The 23,070-nt window shown below is 36.1% G+C and overlaps 1 protein-coding gene across 7 annotated transcripts in view; it reads right to left on the reverse strand.

The window, feature by feature from the left end:
- Arhgef9 (Cdc42 guanine nucleotide exchange factor 9) overlaps window positions 1-23,070 on the reverse strand; it is a 200,284-nt gene that overhangs the window by 26,075 nt on the left and 151,139 nt on the right. For all 7 annotated transcript variants that reach the window (XM_008841251.3, XM_008841254.3, XM_008841253.3 and 4 more), the window contains 2 exons: window positions 10,841-11,073; window positions 4,804-4,933 (listed from right to left, as the gene is read on the reverse strand). In XM_008841251.3, coding sequence (XP_008839473.1) covers window positions 4,804-4,933; window positions 10,841-11,073 — 363 coding nt within the window. The remainder of the gene's footprint in view (window positions 1-4,803; window positions 4,934-10,840; window positions 11,074-23,070) is intronic.

Here is a 23,070-nt window from a genome sequence, read left to right on the forward strand (position 1 = left end):
GAGAAAAATACACTTCTCTGCTCACTAAGCTATACCTTACAGTCACATTGTGCCTCAGTTTCATGATTCTTTTTTGTTTGCCTTTTTGTCTCACTTCTATATTACTGGCTAAACTATAAGTCACTATGTAGATCAGCCTGCCTCAAACTCACAGAAATCTGCCTGCCTCTCCCTTACAAATGCTGGGATTAAAGATGTGTGCCACCAGGTCTGGCTAGTTTCATCATTCTTAATAGGGGATATAACATTACCAACTTTTTTTGATGTTGTGAAGAATATTTAAACTAACATATATAAAGTCCTTAGGAATGTATACATCACATTGCAAACTCTCCATATGTGAAGCTTTATCTTGAGTATTACTATGAGCCCCAGATATTGTATAGTTCCTGTTTCCTTCTAATAGAGCAAACTGATGAGGGATAAAATGTGATTCTGCCCCAAATCATTAATTAGAGGAATTAGAAATAATTTATCCAGTTGGGGCACAATCAAGTTCAGACTCTCTCCAAAGCCAAGTGACTAACCACAAAACTTCATTGGAATGATGATACCTTGCCCAGCAGAACAATCAACTGCAATGGAAGATTTGTGGGGTGAGAATTTAAAAAAAAATCTGTGTTCCACATCTAATGATATTACCAACTCATTCTGTGTCCTTGGAAAGTAGATTACGCATTCTCAATCTTGTCCCTCATTTACAGTGGGAACAATATAAGAGTTCCTGTTAGATCCACTCCACGTGGCTGCTTTAAAGTACCAAATCATTTTGCTAAATTCGCAAAAGGAAAAGAACTGTCTCATTCTTCAGAGCTTTGACTCCTCTCCCTCACTTGTAGCACACATCTCTTTATCTTGCCCCCCAAAGTGCAACCCCTTCCCACTGCCTCTATGGGTCTTCTGCTTTCTTCCATCACTTACCTCACACAGTTCACTTGGCGAGAAATGTAGCTATTCACCCAAGACGAATAACGCCATATGTCGCTCATTTCAATATCCCCATCGGCTGGCACAGAACCAAGCACAGAGGTGATGTTCAAAAGATATGCTGATGGTCAATTAATTGATAGTGGCCACTAACCAATACCTAAAGTTTTAGTTATTCATCTTCCATGTGAAGCAAAAGTCTCAAGGAAGAGACGTTGTCTCATTCTAATTCTAACAACTCATTTTGTTCAATTACACCTCATCTGATTATAGGCTAATTAATATTGGGGCTGTATCTTGAACAACCTAGCAGACATTTCCAAACTATGATCCATGAGCAGCGTGCCTCCCAGGGCAACTGTGTGTGGGACACAACACATTTGCAGATATCAATGTCATGTTCCAATGCCAAAAGTTTGAATAATCCTGAATGAAAGGCAAAAGGAATTTCATCTTTTCCAACCAGTTCAACCATCTTCGGTGATGCCTATTGACATAAGTACAGAGAAGTAGAAATTCTACCTGATCTCAGAATTAATCTTCTAGGAGTATACCTCATCGACTCTCTTTCACTTTTTTTTTTTTTTTTTTTTTTTTATGAAATAAGGGCTTGGCGAACAGTGGCTTTTAATTAGTGAAGTGAGCACAGATCCAGTCATTACCAAGTTGAATGAGTGGCAACGCTGCAAATTCCTTAAACTCTAGGACAGTCCATCCCACACCATAAAGTTACCCACTTGGCCAGGGTGAGAGTTTTCAGTGATTGAGGTCTAGATGCACCAAAGGACTCACTGATAAACAAGCTGATGAATGAACTTCAGCAGCCCTAGGACCAGCCCCCAGGGTCACTGAGGGCAGTGATGGAGACTCTCTTTCACTTTTAAAGTTATTTTTCTTGCACCTATCACATTGTTTTATTAATGTTAGTTCCTCCAACTTCTTTGAATTTCACAATTCATTGTTAAACTGGCAAAAGACCTTGGGTGTTACACAACCAGACAAGAAAGGGAGCAGTACCATATAGAGGAAATTATATCAATGTAATCTAGCTACCAAATATGAGTTTCTGCTGAAAGTCTTCAGGAAAAAATTAAAAGATAAAAGAAGCTATCAGGGATATGTTTATTCCCTTTCTCTTTGTGTAAAATGATTTAATGTGAAAGATGGAAAAGTGACAGTTCATCCAAATCTTAGAATCATAGAAATTAGAAATGGAAACATTCTAGAACCCACAAGGGTTAGAAACAGGTTCTTCTCCTTTCTACTACTCCATACTTTTCTTTTTGTCTTTTTTTTTTTTTTTGGCAGGGTCTCCCTGTAGCCCCAGCTCTCCTGGAAAGCACTGTGTAGACCAGGCTGGCCTTGTACTCACAGAGATACATTTGCCTCTGCCTCCCAAGTGCTGGGATTTAAAGGCATGTGCCACCACACCCAGCTCATTATATAATTTTTCATTGAAATTCCCTCCCCTTCAAAAAAAGAAATGATACTATAAACATAATTTTTGTACTTAATAGCAAGATTCTGTTAGGCTTCAGGTTTCCCTCAATAATTGTTTAACCCACAAGGGTTAAAAACAGGTTCTTCTCCTTTCTACCTCCCCATTCTTTTTTTTTTTTCTTTTTTTTTTTTTTGAGGCAGGGTCTCCCTGTAGCCCCAGCTCTCCTGGAAAGCACTGTGTAGACCAGGCTGGCCTTGAACTCACAGAGATCCGCCTGCCTATACTTTTAAAAGTTATAATCACTTAAAGGAATATATGACACTTTTTCACTTCCTTATTTTTCAGGAACCATGACAGGTTGGGTAGCCTCCATAAGATATGACAGGTGTTTGAGATAGTAACCAGAGTTAGGGAAAGAAACTCTGAATATATGTGGAAAAAATATGAGGAAGGAGAGACAGACCTTAATTTAATGTTGAACTTTCTGCTCTCTAGTCAGATAGTCTGGTAACAACTGCCTTCATGTTACTAATCCTCCCATTTCCTCTTAAGGGAGATTACGTTCTGAAGGTTTTTCCTGTGATTTCTGTTCTTCATTTGATGAGTAAAGCTGAAAATATGATGAGAATGTTTTTTTTTTACAGCAACCCTGTTTGTTCAAGAATCTGAGAAGCAGGGGAGTGGCAGATTGGAAAACATCACTTCTTGATGTGTAAGGCTTGTCCAAGACAGTCTCCAAGATCTCCCTCGAAATCTTCTCTCCTTCCTTATCCTCTTCTCTCTCCCTTCACCCTCTTTCCACCTCCATCTTCCCTCCCCCCACCTCAGCACAAACACTATCAGAATTGACTTTATGTGTCCACTGACTGACCTTCCCCAACTGAGATGATGATTCTTTAAACCATAGCTCAGAGCTATGGAATTGGATATAAATAAAGTTGCCTGAGTAGGTCAAAAGTTTTCAAATTATTCATCTCTCCAATACTGGAGACACAGAGCAGCATATGGAAGAATAAGAAGGAGGAGAATGTTCCAGAAAATAAGTAAAAGATTCTGAAGTATAGAATGACAACTGTTTCTGGTTTTTTTCCTTACAGTGAAATATACAAAGTGGATAGAAACAACTTCAGAGTACCTTGGTTGACAGGCTTGCTTAAAGTTATTTTTTCCAGCTCCCTGAGTCTAATAAAATAAATGGATACAGGGAATAAAGATATAAGTAAAGGAGAATCTATTATTTTCTAGTATATCTTGGCCAGTGATGACTTCTCCTTATAAGCAAGAGGGTTGACTTATATAGATACATTCACTTTTCCATATCTCAAGTAATCACTGCTATTCTACACTTAGGTGAACATTTTCCATCAAAAGAGAAAAAAATGTCAATTGATCATAATTTTGGTGTTTTTCAGTCATCTACATTAGAAGGAACAGAGATAGCAGAAAAAGTATTTTTGTCTGAATCTTGGTTAACTCTTTGTTAAGACTGTTATGGTCCCCTTCAAATAGGGTAAATGATTTGAAAATTTAAAAGAAATATTGCCATTTAAACACAGAAAATTATGTGTAAGTTGAAGCCAGTGAAAAAAGTGTTGGATATACCATACTATACCTCTGTACTAAACTAAAAGGTTTAAGAACATCACGTCTTGCCTACCATTTTTCATCTTGGATATGTCAGCCTATAGACTATCAGATTGTACAACTTTCATCTGAAAGATAAATGTGAAATGTTAATACTCCTGGTATTATTTGTGGGCATTCAAGAAGAAAGGCTTGAATGACTTCAGTTACTCCCTTTCTAAGTTCAAAGAAGCTGTAGGAGTCTATACTGGGATGCCTAGTAGTCAGAGATTACTTTTAGATGCTGCTGAAATTAGAGTTTGGCCTTTGTATTTGTCAGTGATGACAGTTATGACCTATATATGCAAGCTTCAATATTCTAATAGATATACTGGGATGAGGTGATCTCACAAATAGGGAAAGAAATACTTTGCTAGCCTACATGGATATAAACAAGACCACATTGTGTGACTTTTAAAAAATATCTTTTTATTTTTATTTTATGTGTGTTGAGTGTTCTCTGTATGTATGTAAGTACACCATAAGCATGCAATGTCCATGGAGGTCAGAAAGTGTCAAGATCCCCTAGAACTGGAGTTATAGACAGTTGTTAGACACTTTGTGGGTGCTGGGAATTGAATCCAGGTCCTCTGGAAGAGCACCAGCACTGAACCATCTCTCGAGCCCTCAGAGAATATCTTAAAATCAATAAATACCCCTTTTCCTTAGCAGGAAGCTTTGCCCTTGGATATAATACAAATCTTTCCTGATGCTCTTTAAAGCTAATAGCTCTTTATTAATCCATGGTTTAGTTGGCGATCTTTTAACAAGCTACTTAGACCTGCCAAAATCCCGGTTGATAAAGGTCCTACCTCCCAATCTAGGACAGAGGCCTGCCATTGAGCAATCTTGTCGATATTTTCCAGACGACGCTTGCGTTCGTTGATCTGTTGAGTAACATTTCTCATGACAGCCAAAGCAGCTGCAACGTATCTGTAGTCACTGTGAAGACACAAGAGTACAAGCTGGATGACCCAACGTGCAAAATACCAGTCCTAAATTCATTCTCCTCTTCCTCGGTAGCAGTGTTGATTTTCAAAAGGTAATCCACACCTAGAGTAAACAACTGCATTTTTTCATTCTGTTTAGTGAGGATGACTATGTGACTTACAGTCATGCAGACACAGTAATAGTCATGGGTCTCCTACCTAAGGATTTCTTTCACAGGAGAAACAGACACCTTTCTTTTAAACCTCTGTATTTGTATTCTGTCTGATAAAACCAGACAAGGACCAAGAAAGAAGCATTATATATGGCATAGTCCCGAAAACCTCTTTTTCTGAGAAGCCTTTGCCTATAATCACTGTGGAATAAGATCCCCACACTTCTTCTGGCACAATATGGAGATGGACTACAACATAATGCATGAGAACGTAGAATTTTAAGCCAGATTCCATGAGCTCACACCCTAATTTTATCATTAATTAGCTGTATGACCTTTATCAAGTATCAGTCATTCCCACTGGATTCAAGATTTTTATGTGTAAAATGGGAGAATTTGGGTAGATTTTATTGAGGGGTTTACTAAATTAAATATACACATTTATATATACCATTTTACTTTGATACACAGGTGTTATTAGTATTGTTATTACAAATCAAATATTTCTCTAGTAGGCATTATATGGGATGCCTCCCTGGGAAATCTTTGTTCCTAAAGTACAACCTACATCTCAGGTTCTGGGGACATGAGATAACCTGTATGTTGAGAGTCATATCACTTCAGAGAATATTTTGTTTTTCTGATCTCATTTCTAATTGAGTAGCTCCTGTGAAAATCAGATTGAATGTGAGATCTCAGTCATTTGATAGAGAACGAGCTAAGAAGACAATGAGATGTATTATAGTTCAGTGTTAATTCCTTTCCCTAGCTAAGCAGAACGTTTATGGTCATTAACTTCCTGCGTTTCCTTGCACTGACTAGAAAAAGAAATAAGAAAAGATGTAAAAGGATTTGCTTTCTTCTTAATGTAATGGAGAATGGGGTGATGGAACAAACATAAGCCTAAGGCAATATACATGTCTCCAATTTGTTCCTTGAACACATTCCAGAACCATGGACCTCAAACACTTACATTTGATCCCTTATAGTGATAGGCTTTCTTTTAACCAATTTATTCTTTCTCAAGAAAGCTCTGTTAGAAATCTTCTTTCTTGTGAAACTTAATGAATGTTAGCTATTACCAGTTTCCCTGGTGAACTTTACTTATGAATCATATTGAGCTTATTGTCAACTAATAACACTTTCTAACTCTGCTCAAAACATGCTTTCTAGAAGCTATATTTCTTACCCTGTTCTTAAACTGTTGATTTCTTGATTTTAATTGCAATGCTTCACATTTGTACCTGTTATATTTAATCCTTTCACAGTTGCTTGGTTGTCTATGGATGGTCCATTAGGCTATCTAACATTGTTAAAGTTTCTCTTTGGCAAGACTGTCTGAGCCTACCATTTAGAAACAGGGTAGGGTAATGACAAAAGTATTTCAGTTCTTTGGACCAATTTCCCTATCCTCAATGACCTTCATTTAGCTGATTTGAGGATATCAGTGTTTTAATACACTTTCTGGGAGGTAATCATAGAGCTATACTGTCCAGTATGGTACAGCAATTACATTTAATGAAATTTAAATAAGATTAAAAATGTAGTCCCTCAGTTGTATTAGCTGATTTTAATTATTCAATGGTCACACAAAGATAAAGTTCAGTTGGATAGTGCTGGCATGAAAATATTCATTACAAAATGCAAGAATTATTTAATCCCTAAGTCAATGTTGTGCCTGACCTAAAATATTAGCCAATCATGAATAATGTCCTATAGTAACTAGTTTTGCCATTTTCAGATGGCTGCCTTTTAAAAATTGTTAGAAGAGAAATGTTATTTTATCTAACTTGTCCCAGTAGCTTTAAAGGTAAATGAAAGAAGCAGAAAATAGCTGTGGTCCAGCCTGAACCCTGGTCAGATTTCCTGGGTCCTCAGATGAATGCCTGTGTGTGAGTGATGGAACCAGTTTCTAGTTTTAGACAAATCAGCTAACTCTCCTGTTGAATATTGCCTTCATTCTTGCAAGGTTAAGGAAGGGATAATTATGTCATGCCTCCACCAGTAAATGGAGCATTGTTCACTATCACTCTTCATCCAATCTTCATCTTCAGCCTCTAAAGTAGCAGCAAACTAATTGGCTATAAGCTGCTCATGCCATCATAATATAGTTTCCTGAGACCTGAAAAAAATTGTTTGTCATGACTTTGTCTTCTGCCTTTCTTTTCTCTATCCATGCTCCTGTCTGCTCCTGTCAGAAATTCCAGTATGGTCTTCAGGGGACGGGGGGGAGCACACATAGTCTTGTAAGTAACCCCTCATCTATGCTCTTCAAATAAGCCCAATAAACTCATTGATTATGCAGAATGAACTTTGGTGGAATTGTACCTTGAATTGTCATTGGGACCAAGGGAGGCATGATTTGTGTGTGTGTGTGTGTGTGTGTGTGTGTGTGTGTGTGTGTGTGTGTATGTATGTATGAGTGTTATTTGCCTCTCCCTCAGGGAAGGAGTTTCATCAACAAGGATTACTCCAAATACTAATTGAACTACTCCACTTTCAATTGTTAATACTAGACAAACAGTAGTCAAATGCAGCCTGAAATAACTGTATGAGCATAATGTCCTTACTGCATGAATAGTTTGAGTCTAGATTCCAAACCTATGGCTTAGTTTCTTCTAGTATTAGCATGTACTCATTGCTTTCTGTTACGGTGATAAACATCATGACCATAAACAACCTGAGGAGGAAACATCCATGATCCAGGAAGGCAAGGCAAGAATTCAAGTTAGGAACCTGGAGCAGATACTGAAGCAGAGAGCATGGAGGAACCCCTGCTTACTCTCTTGCTCAGCTACCATTCTTATACAGCCCAGAACCACCTGAGAATGACAACTACCTGGAGAACTCTAAAAAATACATTCTATGAGTACTGTTTATGCTTTGTATCTCTGCTTCAAAAGACTGTTCTCTGTCATTTTTCTTTTCTGGCCCTCAGTCTTTTCCAGCTACAGAATGAAAAGAATGTGACTAAAAGGGATAGTATAGTCTTTTATTCTTGGTAGAATATGCATTTTCTACTCTTAATTTTCAAATACCTTAATTTTAGTAAGGGTCATTCAATGTTCTTCTTAACCTTCTAAGAAAACATATCTGGCTTGGAATTGTAGCCTACTGGTAGAGCATTTGCCTAACATGCACAAAACTGTATGTTCAAGCCCCAGCACCACATAGAGAAAAACTACACATAGAAAATATGGAACTCAGTTCTGATAATGGGCTATACCAACTCTGCTGAAGTGAATTATAATTTAAATATGAAATATCATTCACAGAACCATAAATTAAATGGTTGTTCCCTATCTGGTAGCACTATTTCTGAAGGTCCTGTAAAATTCAGGGATTAATACATAGCTAAAGAATTTAAGTCACTGGTGGCTTGTCTTTGAAGGCTGTATGTTGTTCCTGGACCCTTTTACCTTCTCTCTCTGCTTCCTGGCCAACCTGAGGTGAACAGTCAGCTTTCCTCCATCATACCTTTCCCACCATGATGTTCTGCCTCAACATAAGCCCAGAAACATGGAACAAAGCAACCATGGACTGAAATTTCTGCAACTATGAGACAAAATTAATCTTTTTGCCATTTAAATTGTTCCTCTCAGATATTTATCACAGCTATGAAAAACTGACTAACACAAGGCAGGATTTAGTCATTTTCAAATTTGAAGTCTAAGGTACCCACAACAGATCTGGGCTATTAATCTGCCTCAGGGAGGAAAGAACAGGTTTTGCCTTGGCAATTTCCTGTTCCATCTGCCTCTCACAGCTAATAGGTCATAGAAGGCAGATCTGCTACTGGCGTTGTTATTCATGTGAAAGGAAAAGTCCAGTGCTACCTCATCTGGGTTAAAATAGGAAATTCATTTACAATTCTAGAACCACTGAAGCACATGACTTATAATTTGCTAAAGAAGCAACATCAGTTTTAAAAGAATGACTCTAAGGATTAGCCTAGAAGTTTAACATAAACCAAACCAGACCATGGCTGTCCTAGTTTGTTTTCTGTTGCTGTGATAAAAACACTATGACCCCAGGAGGCAGAGGCAGGCGGATCTCTGTGAGTTCAAGGCCAGCCTGGTCTACATAGCAAGTTCCAGGACAGCTGGAGCTACAGGGGGACCCTGTCTCAAAAAAGACCAAAAAAAAAAAAATACCATCAACCCTAAAGCAGCTTGTGGAGGAAAGGGTTTATTTGACTTAAAGTTTATAGTCCATGATCAAAGGAAGTCAAGGCAGGATGAAAAGATGGGAATTTGAAGCAAAAATCATGCAGGAATGCTATATCCTGGCTTGGTTGCTTTCCATGGCTTTTCTTACAGGTTACTCACATCTGCTAGGGATGGTATTTCTCAAAGTGGGCTGGGCACTCCTACATTAGTTAGCAATCAAGGAACCCCCTCCACACCCACAGACAAGCCCATAGGCTAATATGACAGAAGAAATTCTACAAGTGAGAGATTATCCATCACGATGGTCTTAGGCATCTATACTTGGAATCAGTCTCAAATAAACCAGGCAATGAAGCCAAATGAAAGTATGAAATAGGCCTAATAATAGGATGAAAATTAAGGGAAATCGGGCAAGGGCTTTATTTCGTCCTGGAATGTTCAATGTAAGAATGAGAACTAAGAGTTGAGGCAAAACATCCAAAGTCAGAAATTTAATACCGGATAATGGCAAGCCAGAAACATTCTGAGTCTAAATTCTGAGGCAAGTTATGAGAAATTGTGGGGGTGGTTTACTGTAAACTCTAACCATCAGTGGGATTTACTTTCAACACATATCTTACTGATAAGTAATAAAAAGTATCATTTTCATTTAAAGACGTAACCTCCTTAGCTCTCATTGGGCTAGTTTCCTTAAAAGTATTTTAAAACTGTGGTGGTACATGTCTTCAATCAGTATGTAGAGAGAGAAGCAGGTGAGATCAAGGTCAGGCTGGTCTATATATAGAGTTCAAGACAAGCGTTATATAGTGAGACCCGGTTTAAAAACAGAGTGCTTACTGTTCTTGAAGAGGACCTGGGTTCCTAGTAGCCACATAGGGGTTCACAACAGCTTATTACTCAAGTTCCAGGGAATTCAACACCCTATTCCAGCCTCTGGGGGCTCTTCTGTGTACATGATGCACATAAAATCAAATGGGCAAATGTGCATTTGTGCACGCACACAAACACATAATAAAGTATTTTAAAGGAGATATTTAAAAACTTAAAACAAAAACTTCAGGGAAAATCTCAAGTCTGCTTTCTTTCCACTATACTCTAGGTCTACATAAGATGTACAGTGGGTTGGGGCACAAAATGTAGAAAAGCTAAAGAGGCAAACATGGGTAGTAGCCTCACAGAAAGAATATAGGGGTAGTACTAATTGGGTAGAATATTACCACGACATCTGAGTCTTTAAAGCAATCTGAAACATAGCTGAGCAGTTACTATGTCAGGGTTGATTCATGGGGTTGAGCTTAGCATGAAGAAGCCAGCTGTGATCTCTATTCCCTGAAAGTAGGGTATAGGCTATATAATGTGACAAAGTATATGATTTTGTGTGCATACTGATTTATACCTTTATAAGCAAATCTTTAGTGTCTACCCTCACTTTACCCACAGCAGCCTTGTGAGATAAGCAATAATTTATGCTATTTTTCCAATAAAGAAATAGTAGCTCAGAAACAGCAAAAGGCTATATATTTTCAAAAAGCACAAATGTTTAAAAGAAGTTCACTTTAGTGTCCCTAAATCCATTACCTGTGGTCTTGGGCAGTATACTTAAGGAGCTCAGCTAACTGTAAGGGATATTTGCAGATCTTCTGCACTGGAGTCAAAAGAAAACCATCAATAGCAATGTCAATCATCTGCTGCAAGAGGCGGCAGGCCTCAAAGAAGTGCTGGTAGCGGCTGTCCTTCATCAGCTTGGAGAGTTCCATGCAGGCATCCAGGTGGTTGTTACAATATTCAGAATATATCCAGAATCCATCTTGCTGTGGAGAGAGGAAAAAGGGAAAAAGAAAGGCTATTTGGGATCCCAAAAGAAGTCTTGACATAAGAGAAAGGCAGATCTTGTTCCTATGCAATAATATTAAGATAATGCCAATTAGTTTTAAATGACTCAAAATTTAATAACAAAAACATTAAAAGAAATTATAAAATTCATATAGAAAAAAATGAGTATGTGGAAAGAGTAACACAATTCTGGAACAAAGTAATAGTTAAGGGAGACTGAAATTACCAGTAATAAACAGACTATGGCAAATAAAATTCTAGTACTGGGTCATGGGGAGACATAGACCAGAGATTCTACTTCTGGCAATGACAAAATAACAACATATTCTGCTAATGAAATGAGCAAAATTATGTGTGTGTGTGTAGTGGAATTTTCCTAAAAATTATTGACCAAATCTACAAAATTATCTTCATATTGACATTTTCCTTTGAGAAGTAAACCTTAGAGTATTAAGAGCTAAGGAGGCAAAGATATGTATGAGATAATACTGAAGTAAAAATGTATTCAAAAAAACACTGAAAAGTGGAAGAGGAGAGTGGTTAGGAACAGGAAGAGAATAGTCAAATGACCAAAGAAAAATAGTGAAATGTTAATAGGTAAATCTGGGTTAAACAACATGTCTCTTCTTCGTACTACTCTGATTGTTCAATTTGTCTGTAAATTTTAAATGCATTAAAAGTAAAACTTTAATCCTTAAATTTTTCTTATATATTGATTAGTGTTCAATCAAAACTTACCTGATGCATGAGAATATAAAACATGAAAAGAATTACAGAAGACAAAAACAGGCCATAGAAATTCCTAGACGAAAAGTCCAAATAGAGTTATATACAGATTTTAAAGCAAGTAAGATAGAACAAAGAACAACGTACTATAAATAAGTGATTTATCCAAGTGCAAATCACCAAATTATTAAATTAATGGATACAATGATGGAGTCAACCAATGCAGAATAAGCATTTCAGGGGACTAATTTAAAATCAACCACAAGCAAACCAAGAAGAGCAAATACCTCAATGTAATAAACTGCCATAAAAAAATCTAGTTAGTTTTCAAGAGATCTCATTTGTCATTTGGTCTTAATGTTTGCATCACCCACATCTGTTCAGAAAGTCTTTTTCTGTGCCTATAAGCTGAAGTATATTTGCAATGATTTCCACTAACAGATTCAGGGCAACAGGTCTAATGTTGTGGTCATTGATCCATTTGGAACTGAGTGCTATATAGGGTAAGAGATAGGGATCTGGTTTCACTCTTCTGCATGCTGCTATCCAATGTTATCAGCAACATTTGTGGAGAGATGACTCAGAGTTTAAGGGGATTGGTTACTCCTGCAGAGGATCCAGATTCAGTTCCTGGTATCCACATACCAGCTAATAACCATCCATAACTCCAGTTCCAGGGGATGTGAAGCCTTCATCTGACCTCCATGGGCACTAAAACACATGAGTTCACTTACATGCAGGAAAAACACCCACAACACAAAAAATAAAAATAAATCAATAAAGAGAGAATGTTATTTTTCTCTAATGTGAATTTTTGACCTATTTGTCAAAAACCAGGTCGCTATATAGGTGTGTGGATTTATTCCCAGGTCCTCCATTGTGTTCTATCAATGTGTCTGCTTGTATGCCAGCACCATGTAATTTTTATTACCATAGTTCTATAGTATAACTTGAAATCAGGGACAGTGATACCTCCAGCAGCTTTCTTATTGTTCAGAATTGTTTTCGCTATCCTGGGTCTTTTGTGTTTCTAAATGAATTTTAAGATTTTTTTAAAATTTATGTGAAGAACTTCACTTGAATAGTAATAGGGATTACATCAACTCTGTAGATTATTTTCTGTAGGATGGCTATTTTCACAATATTAATCCTACCGATCATTCAAGTGAAGAAGCAGCCTACCGAACAGGAAAAAAAAAATATTTAGAAGCTATATAGCTAACAGAATATACAAAAAAAAAAAAAAAAAAAAAAAAAAAGAAAAATAAACACCAAGAAAACAAATTACTCAATTAAAATTAGGGCAGGGAACTAAAAAGAACTGTCAAAAAAGAAATGCAAATAGGGACTGGAGAGGTGGCTCAGTGGTGAAGAGCATGTACTGTTCTTGCAGAGTGCTGGAGTTTAATTCCTAGAGTGTATGTCAGGCAGCTCACAATTACCTATAACTCCAAATCCAAGGGATAAGATGCTTTCTTTTGACCTTTGCAGGCACCTATACTGACATGCACATAGCCACACAGAAATACATATTCACACATAATTAAAAATTAAAATAAAGAAATCCAAATGGCCTTGAAATATTTTTAAATGTTCGACATTTTTAAAATTTTATTTATTATTTTTATTTTTTGTGCATGAGTGTATGCCTGTAAGTGCACCCCATCATGCAATGTTCACGGAGGTCAGAAGAGGGTGTTGGATTCTTGAGAACTCTAATTACAGATAGTTGTGAGCTGCCATGTGGGTGCTGGGATTCAAACCTGGGTCCTCTACAAGAGCAGTCAGTGCCCTTAACCACTGAACTATCTATCTTTCCAATCCCTTGTTCAACATTCTTAAATATCAATGAAATGCATATAAAAATACTTTGAGATTTTATCTTACCCTAGTCTGAATGGCTAAGACTGAAAAAAAATGACAATAAATGCTGGTGTGGATGTGGCAAAAACGGAAACTTGTATATACTGTTGGTGGTATTACAAACTGTTAAACTCAATATGGACATCAATGTTGAGGTTCCTCAAGAAGCTAGGAAAAGATCTATCATATGATCTAGTTGTATAACTCCTGGGCATATTTCCCCAAAGGAACCCATATCCTACTACAGAAACACTTAGTCCTAAATGTTCACTCTTGTTTCATTCAAATGGAAACAGCCTAGATGTCTATCAATTGATGAATGGATAGTGAAAATATGGTACATATACACAATGCAATTTTATTTAGCTATAAAGAAAAATAAAATTGTGAAATTCTTTGCTTATACTTTCATTTTGGGTGTTTAAGACCATACAGTTGGCCAAGATAAAGCAACTTATTTTTACTCTTAAGTTCATTTAAGGATCTGTTCCTCAGGGGTCACATGTGCTTGGGAGGAGCCCCTGGCTCCTTTCTTTTACCAGTTCTATCTATGCAAAGATAAGTCAAAAGTCCTGGGTATACAGATAAATAAGATTGTTTGGGATGTTCTGTATGAAATACACACACACACACACACACAAATCAATAAATAAAAAAATTAGTTATATTTGAGGAATAAGCATAAAAATTTGCTTCATGTTAATTAGTAGAAGTGAAAAACATTACCATTGAAATCCTCCTGATGACTTTATATCCATGCTCACATGCCAAGGATCTCAGAAAGTGACTGTGACTAGTATAATCAGACGTGTAGAGATTAGAGATACATGTGCAAACATCTAAGTGTTAGTTGCATTAAAAATGAGTTTTTCTGTGAATCAGTATATTTTAAAATGAAATGGAGATTTTTTAAAGGTTAAAACCTCATTCAATTTTATGTCTTACAGGGTTTATACTGAGTACAATATTGTATAACTGTATTAATTCAACTGTGAACCTAAAAATTTACACCCAATTTTGAAAGAGATATATCTTTGCTCTGGAAATTGTTATTGAATATGTCAATTCTGTTGTAATGAAATGCTTTTTCTAATCATGTGGTTATAAATAAAAATTCTTAATAAAGAAATTGTGAAATTCACAGGTAAATGGATGGAACTGGCAACAATCATTCTTAGTCACGTAACAGAGATCCAGATAGACACATGTAACATATTCTGTCTCATATTTGAGTGCTAGATATGCTCAGATATACTCATAGAATACAAGAAATTAGTAAAGATAGTGGGAGGGTTTCAAAGGAAGGGAGATAGAATGCAAGTGGTATGAAGGGGGAAAGGAGAACAATGGAGCAAGAAGGGTTACGTGGCCTGGAGGATGGGAGGGTAGGCTAGAGGAGGGAGTATAGGGAGGGATATCTAATACTAAAAGCCTTTGGAAAAAGTCATATGAAAACTTACTACTATAGAAGCTTACTAGGGTATATATTTATACAAAAGGAGTTTAAATGGAGTTACCCTATAACAGGGTGAGAATGCCTCTCCCAGACATCATATGCTACTAAATAAAAAGCTCAGTATTAGGTACTGATTATATATTTTCCAATTACTGATAAGTGGAGTCCCAGAGATCACCCCCCCCAATTATTACAGGCTATTGCAATTGCTCTTGGTTATCCACTTGAACTTGATTATAAGTCCTTATTACTGAAGACAGCACATAAGACATGAAGAAATTAAGCTGGTGCCAACCTGGAAGCTTCATCTCTAATGGCTAGGTGTCATGACACTGGAAGTTTCTATGCATGTTACATCAGGATAAACATAATCAACAGTCCTACCCAGTTGTGAACCCTGGGTGCTATAATAATGACTGGCCTGGCAAGATATATTCATTGATACAATAGCGGCACAAGTGCTATTGGATTAACCAACCATAGTCTGATTGATTATATTTAAATTCCATTTCAAAAGGTGGAACTCATACCTGGTAACATTAACTAGACCAAGTAACTCATGGCTGGCTAGGCTATAGGCCCTAGTGGATAACATAGTACTATTATTCTGCTAAATAGTAACAATCTGCTCCCTAAATTCTTATTTTTGTATAAATAGCATCTCTTAGCTGTCATTAGAGAAGCTTCTTTTTGCAGAAGATGGTAATTAAAATAGAAATGCACAACCGGTCAACTTGAAAAAAATAAAAGATTTTGGCATGCTAATCCTTAAATGGGGCACATATATCATGTTCCCTTTCCCCATAACTCAAGGGTCATTGTGGAAGAGGAGGAAGAAAACTTGTAAGAGCCGGAACTACTGGACCACTGCAGTAAAACAGTGTTTGCCAGACAAGGCATGGCCATTGCATACATAAACTTACAAGGGGTACTTACTACTACAGTTGCATGCACAAGATCAACCCAGAAGAAAAATCTCAATATAGTTGGATGAAGGGCTTGTAAAGTCCCACCCCTGCTAAGGAGCTGTCAGCAATTGGTGGATGCTGTGGGCGGACCAGTTTTCTTCAGGAATGCAGCCCCTGAAAGAGTACTCATGCTTCAGTACATAGACCTATGCCCATGCACAAATAGGCAGCACTAAGTGGACTCAGTGGCTTAAAAAAAGAGAATACATGAGGTTGAGAGGGAATAGTGGTAGTGGGCATAGGGAGGAATTAGATGGGAGGTTTTGGAGAGTGGATTTGATTAAAACACATGATATGCATATACAGGTCAGGTATGGAATTAGCATCTTTCATGAGGTAGAAGAACATAGAGCCAAAGAAGAACCTTCTTGGGAGACTAGGTGGAAACAGTGCATAGATTTTTCTTTACATGTGTTATTGGTTTCATCCCATATTGAAATTTGGTGGGAAATTTGGGGAGCTGAAGCTGGCACTGCTGTTTTAAATTCAGAAAACAAGCTAATATGCAGTAAATTCTGTTATAATTTCTGTTCTCTTTGCCTTTACTTGGTTAGAGTTCTTTTTTTTTCAAACTGAAAAAAGAAGGATGTAATAAGTGTGTTCATAGCCTAGTTCACTTGACTGCTCAGAAGTGTAGTCTCAGTGACTACTCAGAGTGGATTACCTAGGGGCATGACCCGCCTCTGGGAGCCTAGAAAGGGACATACAGTTGAGGTTAAATGCAATATGGAGGTGAAAGTCTGTATTCAGACTCTATATTCCCATCTAGCTATCTCTCTGCTCACATTTATTCTTTTTTATTTAGTACCTAATGTCAATTTACCAGTCTCTATCTTTCTCTCTCTGTCTCTCTCCCTCCCCCCTCTCCCAACTCTTATATTTCATTCTATATTTAGCTCAAAGTACTCCATCTCTCCTTTGTCACTCCTGTTCCCCTTTTCTTTTTAGATTTCTCTCCTTCACATTCAAGCTATCAACCCACTATTTCTTACAGTCTTTCATTTTTTTCTGTCCACTCATACACAACATAATTGATAACTTAGTTAAAGCAATTCTATCAGATTTCTCTTACTTCCTAAAAATGGTTGGCATTTAAGGAGTGTTTGATTACTATGTGACTATTATTGTTTGATCAATGTGGAATAAGAAGACATTACAATTTAAAACATATACTAATGAAATACAAGTACATTCAATTTATTAAAAAACACTAACATATGTAAAGACTAACCACAATACAACACTTGATGAGTTCAGTATCCCACCTTCACCTAATATGAAGATTGCTTGACAAAAGAGAAAACAAAACAGAACAAAACAAAAACCAGAAAAACGTCTGAGTTAAATGATAAAAATAGATCAGCTAGTCATAAAATGTCTGCACTTCAGAGCAGACATTCTAAGCAGTCCATGGAATTTTCTAAAGTAGATCATATGATACAAAATAAAGCAGGTCATAACTACTATAGGAAAATTGAAATGATTTCTTATATACCAACTGATCATAAATAAAACTCAAAATCAACAAAAGAAATGACAAAATATGTCAACTTCATGGAGACTAAGCAACACATTATTAATGGGCCATCAAAGGAATCAAGAAGGAAACAAAAAAAGTTATAATCTGAGCTGGACTTGGGGATGTAGAACAGATGGTAGAGTACCTACCTAACACTGATAAAGCCCTGAGTTCTATCCTCAACACTGAAAAAAAGGTGGGAGTAGTGAGGCATACCTGTAATCTCAGTACTTGGAAGGTAGAGGAAGAAGGATCAAGAGTTCAAGATCATTCTTAGCTAAACAGCAAGTTCAAAGCCAACTTGGGCTACCTGAAATCCTACATTAAACAAACAAATACAGAAGATTCCAAAACTGATGAAAACGAAAACATACCAAAACCTATATGAAATAATTTAAGGAGTCCTAAGAAAGAAATTTATATTTACAAGTGCTACATTTAGAAAATCTGAGAGATTTGAAAGAAATAGCTATAGAATGTACCTTAGGGCCTTGTAGAAACAGGAACAAACCAAACCCAAAATCAGTTGAGAGAAAGAAATAATTAAGATCATGGTGGAAATTAATGAATTGCAAATGAAGGATATGATACAAATAATAAAACAGAATTTATTTGAAAATATAAAAAATGACATCCTTAGACAAGCTAACCAAAAGAAAGAGCATACCAAAATTAATAAAAGTAAAGATGAAAAGGAAGATATTTAAAAAGATACTAATGAAAGTCAGAATATCCTGAGGGCATACATTAAAGGCTTGTAATACACTAAATTGGAAAATCTAAAAGAAATGGATGAATTTCTAGGTGCATATGATATTCAAAAATTAAACCAAAATGGTATGAAAAATTTAAACAGATCTATAAAAAGCAATGAAATTAAAGCAGTAATAAAAATGTTCTAACTAGAAAATTTCAGACCCAGATTGGTTCATTGCTGAATTATATCAGATCTTAAAAAAACAAATTAACACCAGTGCTTTTCAGACTATTCCATAAAATACAAAAGTAATAACACCATGTAATCTTTTTAATAAAGCCAGTATCAACCTCCTACCAAAACCAACTAAACACAATCACACACACACACACAGACACAGACACACACACACACACACACACACACACACACACACACACTGTGAACAATCACCCTGATGAACATAGATGCAAAAATAATCAGTAAACTTCTTACAACCCAAAATCAAAAATTATCAGTAAATTTCTTACAACCCAAAGTCAAAAACACATCAAAAACTTCATTCACCATGATAAAGTTGGCTTCATTCCAGAGATATGAGGCAGTTTAACATAAACAAATAAGACAAATATAATAAATCATAGAAAATGGGGCCCTAGCCTGAGAACTGTTGAAGACCGATTCCTGCTGGGAAAGGGAGGGTAGACCTTCCTTAAGATTTCTTGATAGGCTGACTAGACTCCAGTGGATGAACTTGCACTGAAGAACGTCTGGGTAAAATACTTGACCAATGAGACTTAACATGCGTGGCAGAATACATAAGGCCCAGTGTGGGAGTTATGGGGGCATGGATGAGGAATCTGGTCTTAATGTGATTAAGAACTGTTGTATGAAATGCACAGAAGTGCAATAAAAACATTTTTAAAAATGGAGTCAAGTCATCGGGTAGATTTCAGTGGTAATGTTTATTACCTCTACTAATTAACATGACGTAAATTTTTATGCTTTCTCCTCAAATATAACTCATTTTCTTAATTTGTTGATTTTTTTTGTGTGTATATCACACAGAACATCCCAACCCGATGATTTCATGTCCATACACAGGTGCCAAGGATTGGAGTGCAACAGACCATGACGACTAGTAATAATCAGATACATACAGATTAGAGGCGCATGCGCCAACATGTAAGTGTTATTAGCAAAACAATGAGTCTTTCTGTAAGAAACAGTATATTTTAAAATGAAATGGAGATCTTTCTTAAAGATTAAAAAAATCATTCAATTTTATGTCTTATAGGGTTTATACTGAGTTCAATATTGTATAACTGTTGTATAATTAATTCAACTATGAACCTAGAATTTTATAGCCACTTTTGAAAGAAATGTATCTTTGCTCTGGAAATTATTATTGACTATGTCAAAGCTGTAATAAAATGCATCTTCTAAAATATAAAAAAATTAAAAAATGGATTCAAGGACATAAATCAATATGATCATCTTAATTAATGCAGAAAAAAACTTGATGAAACCATCAGAGAACTATTTGATTTGACAAACACTTCCAGCAAACTGATAAGCTACACAATTTACATATAAATATCAATAGCCTTTCCATAGAATAATGACATACATGCTAAGAAGAAAATTAGAAAAAAGAATCCCATTTATACGACTGACACCAAAAATTAAATCTATGAAAATATCTTGGAATAAATGTAACTAAGGACTGAAAGACTTCTACAGTGAGAACATTAAAATACTTACCAACAAAACTGAAGAAGACATTAGAAGATGGAAAGATCTCCCATGCTAACAAATTGGATGAATTAATATGTGAAAATGGCTATACAAACAAAAGCAATCTAAAAATTAAGTGCAATCCCCACTAAAATTCTAATGACATTCTTCACTGATATAGAAAAAAAATCTTAAAATTTATAGATGTACAAAAGGCCCTGAATAGACAAGTCAATCCTGAGCACAGAGCCCAATGTTGGAAATATCACTATAACTGATTTTAAATTACATTGTAGAGCCATAATAGCATAAACAGCATAATAGAGGTATAAAACCACACATATTGATCAGTGGAATAGAACATATGACCCACATATAAACCCACAGAGCTACAGGCATCTGAATTTTTACAAAGATGGTAAAATCACATATTGGTGAAAAGACAGTCTCTTCAATAAATAGTGGTGGGAAAATTGAGATCCACTTGTAGAAGAATAAAACTGGATCCTTATTGTTTACCTTAAAAAATATCAACTCCAAACAAATTGAAGATATCAATGGAAGAGCTGAAACTCTGAAACAGTTACAGGAAAAGGTAGGTTAAAGGTACAAGGACCAATTCAGGACATTGACATAAGGAAAGACGTTCTAAATTGGAATTCAAATGCTCAGGAAACAACACCATCCATCAAGTGACAAATAGGATCCAGTGAAACAAAAAAGCTTCTAAGACAACAAAGGAAAGTTAACTGAGTGCGAGACAGTGTACAGAATGGAAGAAAATCTCTGCTAGCTATATAGCTGGCAGAATATTAAAATTTAGAATATACAACAAATTATTTTTAAAGCCCTGAATAATAACAGATTAAATAACCCAATAAATAAATGGACTAATGAAATAAATTGACAATTCTCAGAAATTAAATACAAATGGCTAATAAACAGGACAAAATGGTCAACTTCACTAGCCACCAGAGAAGCGCAAATTAAAACTACATTGATATTCCACCTCACTCTAGTCAAAATGTCAGCAATTAAGAAAATAGGTAACAAGAGCTGATGAGACTCTGGACAAAAAGTAACTTTTACACTGCTGATGGGAATGTGAGCTAGACCAGTCAAAATAAAATTCATAATAGATTTGTCTTTTAATTCAGGTATGAGACTCCTGGGCATTTACCCATAGGTCTCCATGTCAACATATTTCAAGATACTTGCATATCAGTGGTTTTGTAACACTATTCACAATAAACCTGATACAGAACCAACCTAGGTATCCATCAGAAGAAAAGATAAAGTATATAAATACAATGGAAATTCCTTTGGTCATAAAGAAAAATGAAGTTATGTCACTTTCAGGAAAATGGATACAACTGGAGATTATCAGATTAAATGCTTTGAGTCAGACTTGGAAAGATAATTATTGTGTGCTTTTCCTCATTTTTGTTTCCTAGATTTTATAGAGATACAAAGTCATGTAATAAAAATAAAAGCGAAACTGTCTAGGGGAACAAAGGAGACTAACAAGATAGTGATGGTTGAGAAAGGAGAGTAGAGAGCATGGATGGACTTTGTTGATCATGTTATGCACGTGTATGAAAATGTTCTCATGTAACATGGTAACATGTACAACAATTATACAAAATCTAAAGAGTTTTTTATTTTAAGTTTTAAAACTGAAAATAAGGACCAAGAGCCTGTGGCTAAACAGGCACAGGTCATCAAGCTAAAAGGGTACAGTATTAAGCTATCTCCTAATGACTCATTGTTCTACCCATAGATTAGTACATCTTTCAACTTTCACTAGAGAAGCTGCTTCTTGCAACAGATGGTTATTAGCACAGGAATACACAGCCAGTCAACATGCAGGAAATAGGGGACTACTGAGTGCTTGGCCCTAAATATATCATACTCTCTCCTCCCAAGGCTCAGGGATCACTTCAGAATAGGGGACAAAAATATTTTAAGAGAAATAGGCAGTGGATGAACATGAGGAAACTGTGTTTTTCAGACACAACCAGGCAGTTGCACAAATGAACCCACAGTGCTTGTGACAGTAATCACAAGATCTGAACAAGCCCATGCCAGACAAAACCCTGCATGGACATGGATGGGAGAGGTAGGCAAGAAGCCAAACCCCTAGCTGAGTTACTACCGTCAACTGATAACTGCTGGGAGAGGCAGAGTCAGTTTTCTTCAAGGGTGTAATGTTGGGTAAATTTACCAGGCTCCAGGTCAAAGACCCACACCCATAGGCATTTGGGGAACACAAACTAGACTCAATTAGCCTTAAAAATAATAGTGGGCATTAAGTGAAGGGAAGTAGATGGCGATCTGAGAGTAGATGGGGTCTGAATACGATCAAAATACAATGTATAAAATTCTCAAAGAATCAATAAAAATATTATTTAAAATAGACTTCTCAGTAGATACATGGTAGACAGGAAAGACATAATTCAAATTCTTTTAAATTGTAAAAGCTCTACCAACTAAGAATGTTTTATACCAAGCAATGATGCATTTTAGAAACACTAAATAACTCTATGCTATCTACAAGGGTATAATTTCTGATTCAAAGGCCTATACACTGACTAAAAGTGAAGGGATGGTGAAGAAGAGTTAAGGACACTTATGATAAGTAGACCTGCCTTACAGGAAATGTTAAGGGGAATCCTTCAAGTAGAAATGAAAGACCATCTACTAGTAACATGAAAACATGGGAAAGCATTTATCACACTAGAAAATTCATAGTTAAATTCAGAATACTTTGATGTTGTAATGATGTTGAGTACATCACTCATAACTGTAATATGGGAGCTAAAAAGATAACTTCTGAATTACAGCTAAATTAACTTTATTGTGGATAAACAGTATCAAAAGATATAAACTGTGGCATCAATATAAGATATGTGGAAATTTTAATTTGTAGAAATAGTATTCAAGCTAAGTTATTCTAGGCTTAGAACAGATCCCTATGATTATAGAATATTTTACACAAGTCTCATTGTA

Source organism: Nannospalax galili, unplaced genomic scaffold (assembly GCF_000622305.1).
Source record: "Nannospalax galili isolate Female #2095 unplaced genomic scaffold, S.galili_v1.0 scaffold701, whole genome shotgun sequence".
In the NCBI taxonomy this organism is placed as follows: domain Eukaryota; kingdom Metazoa; phylum Chordata; class Mammalia; order Rodentia; family Spalacidae; genus Nannospalax; species Nannospalax galili.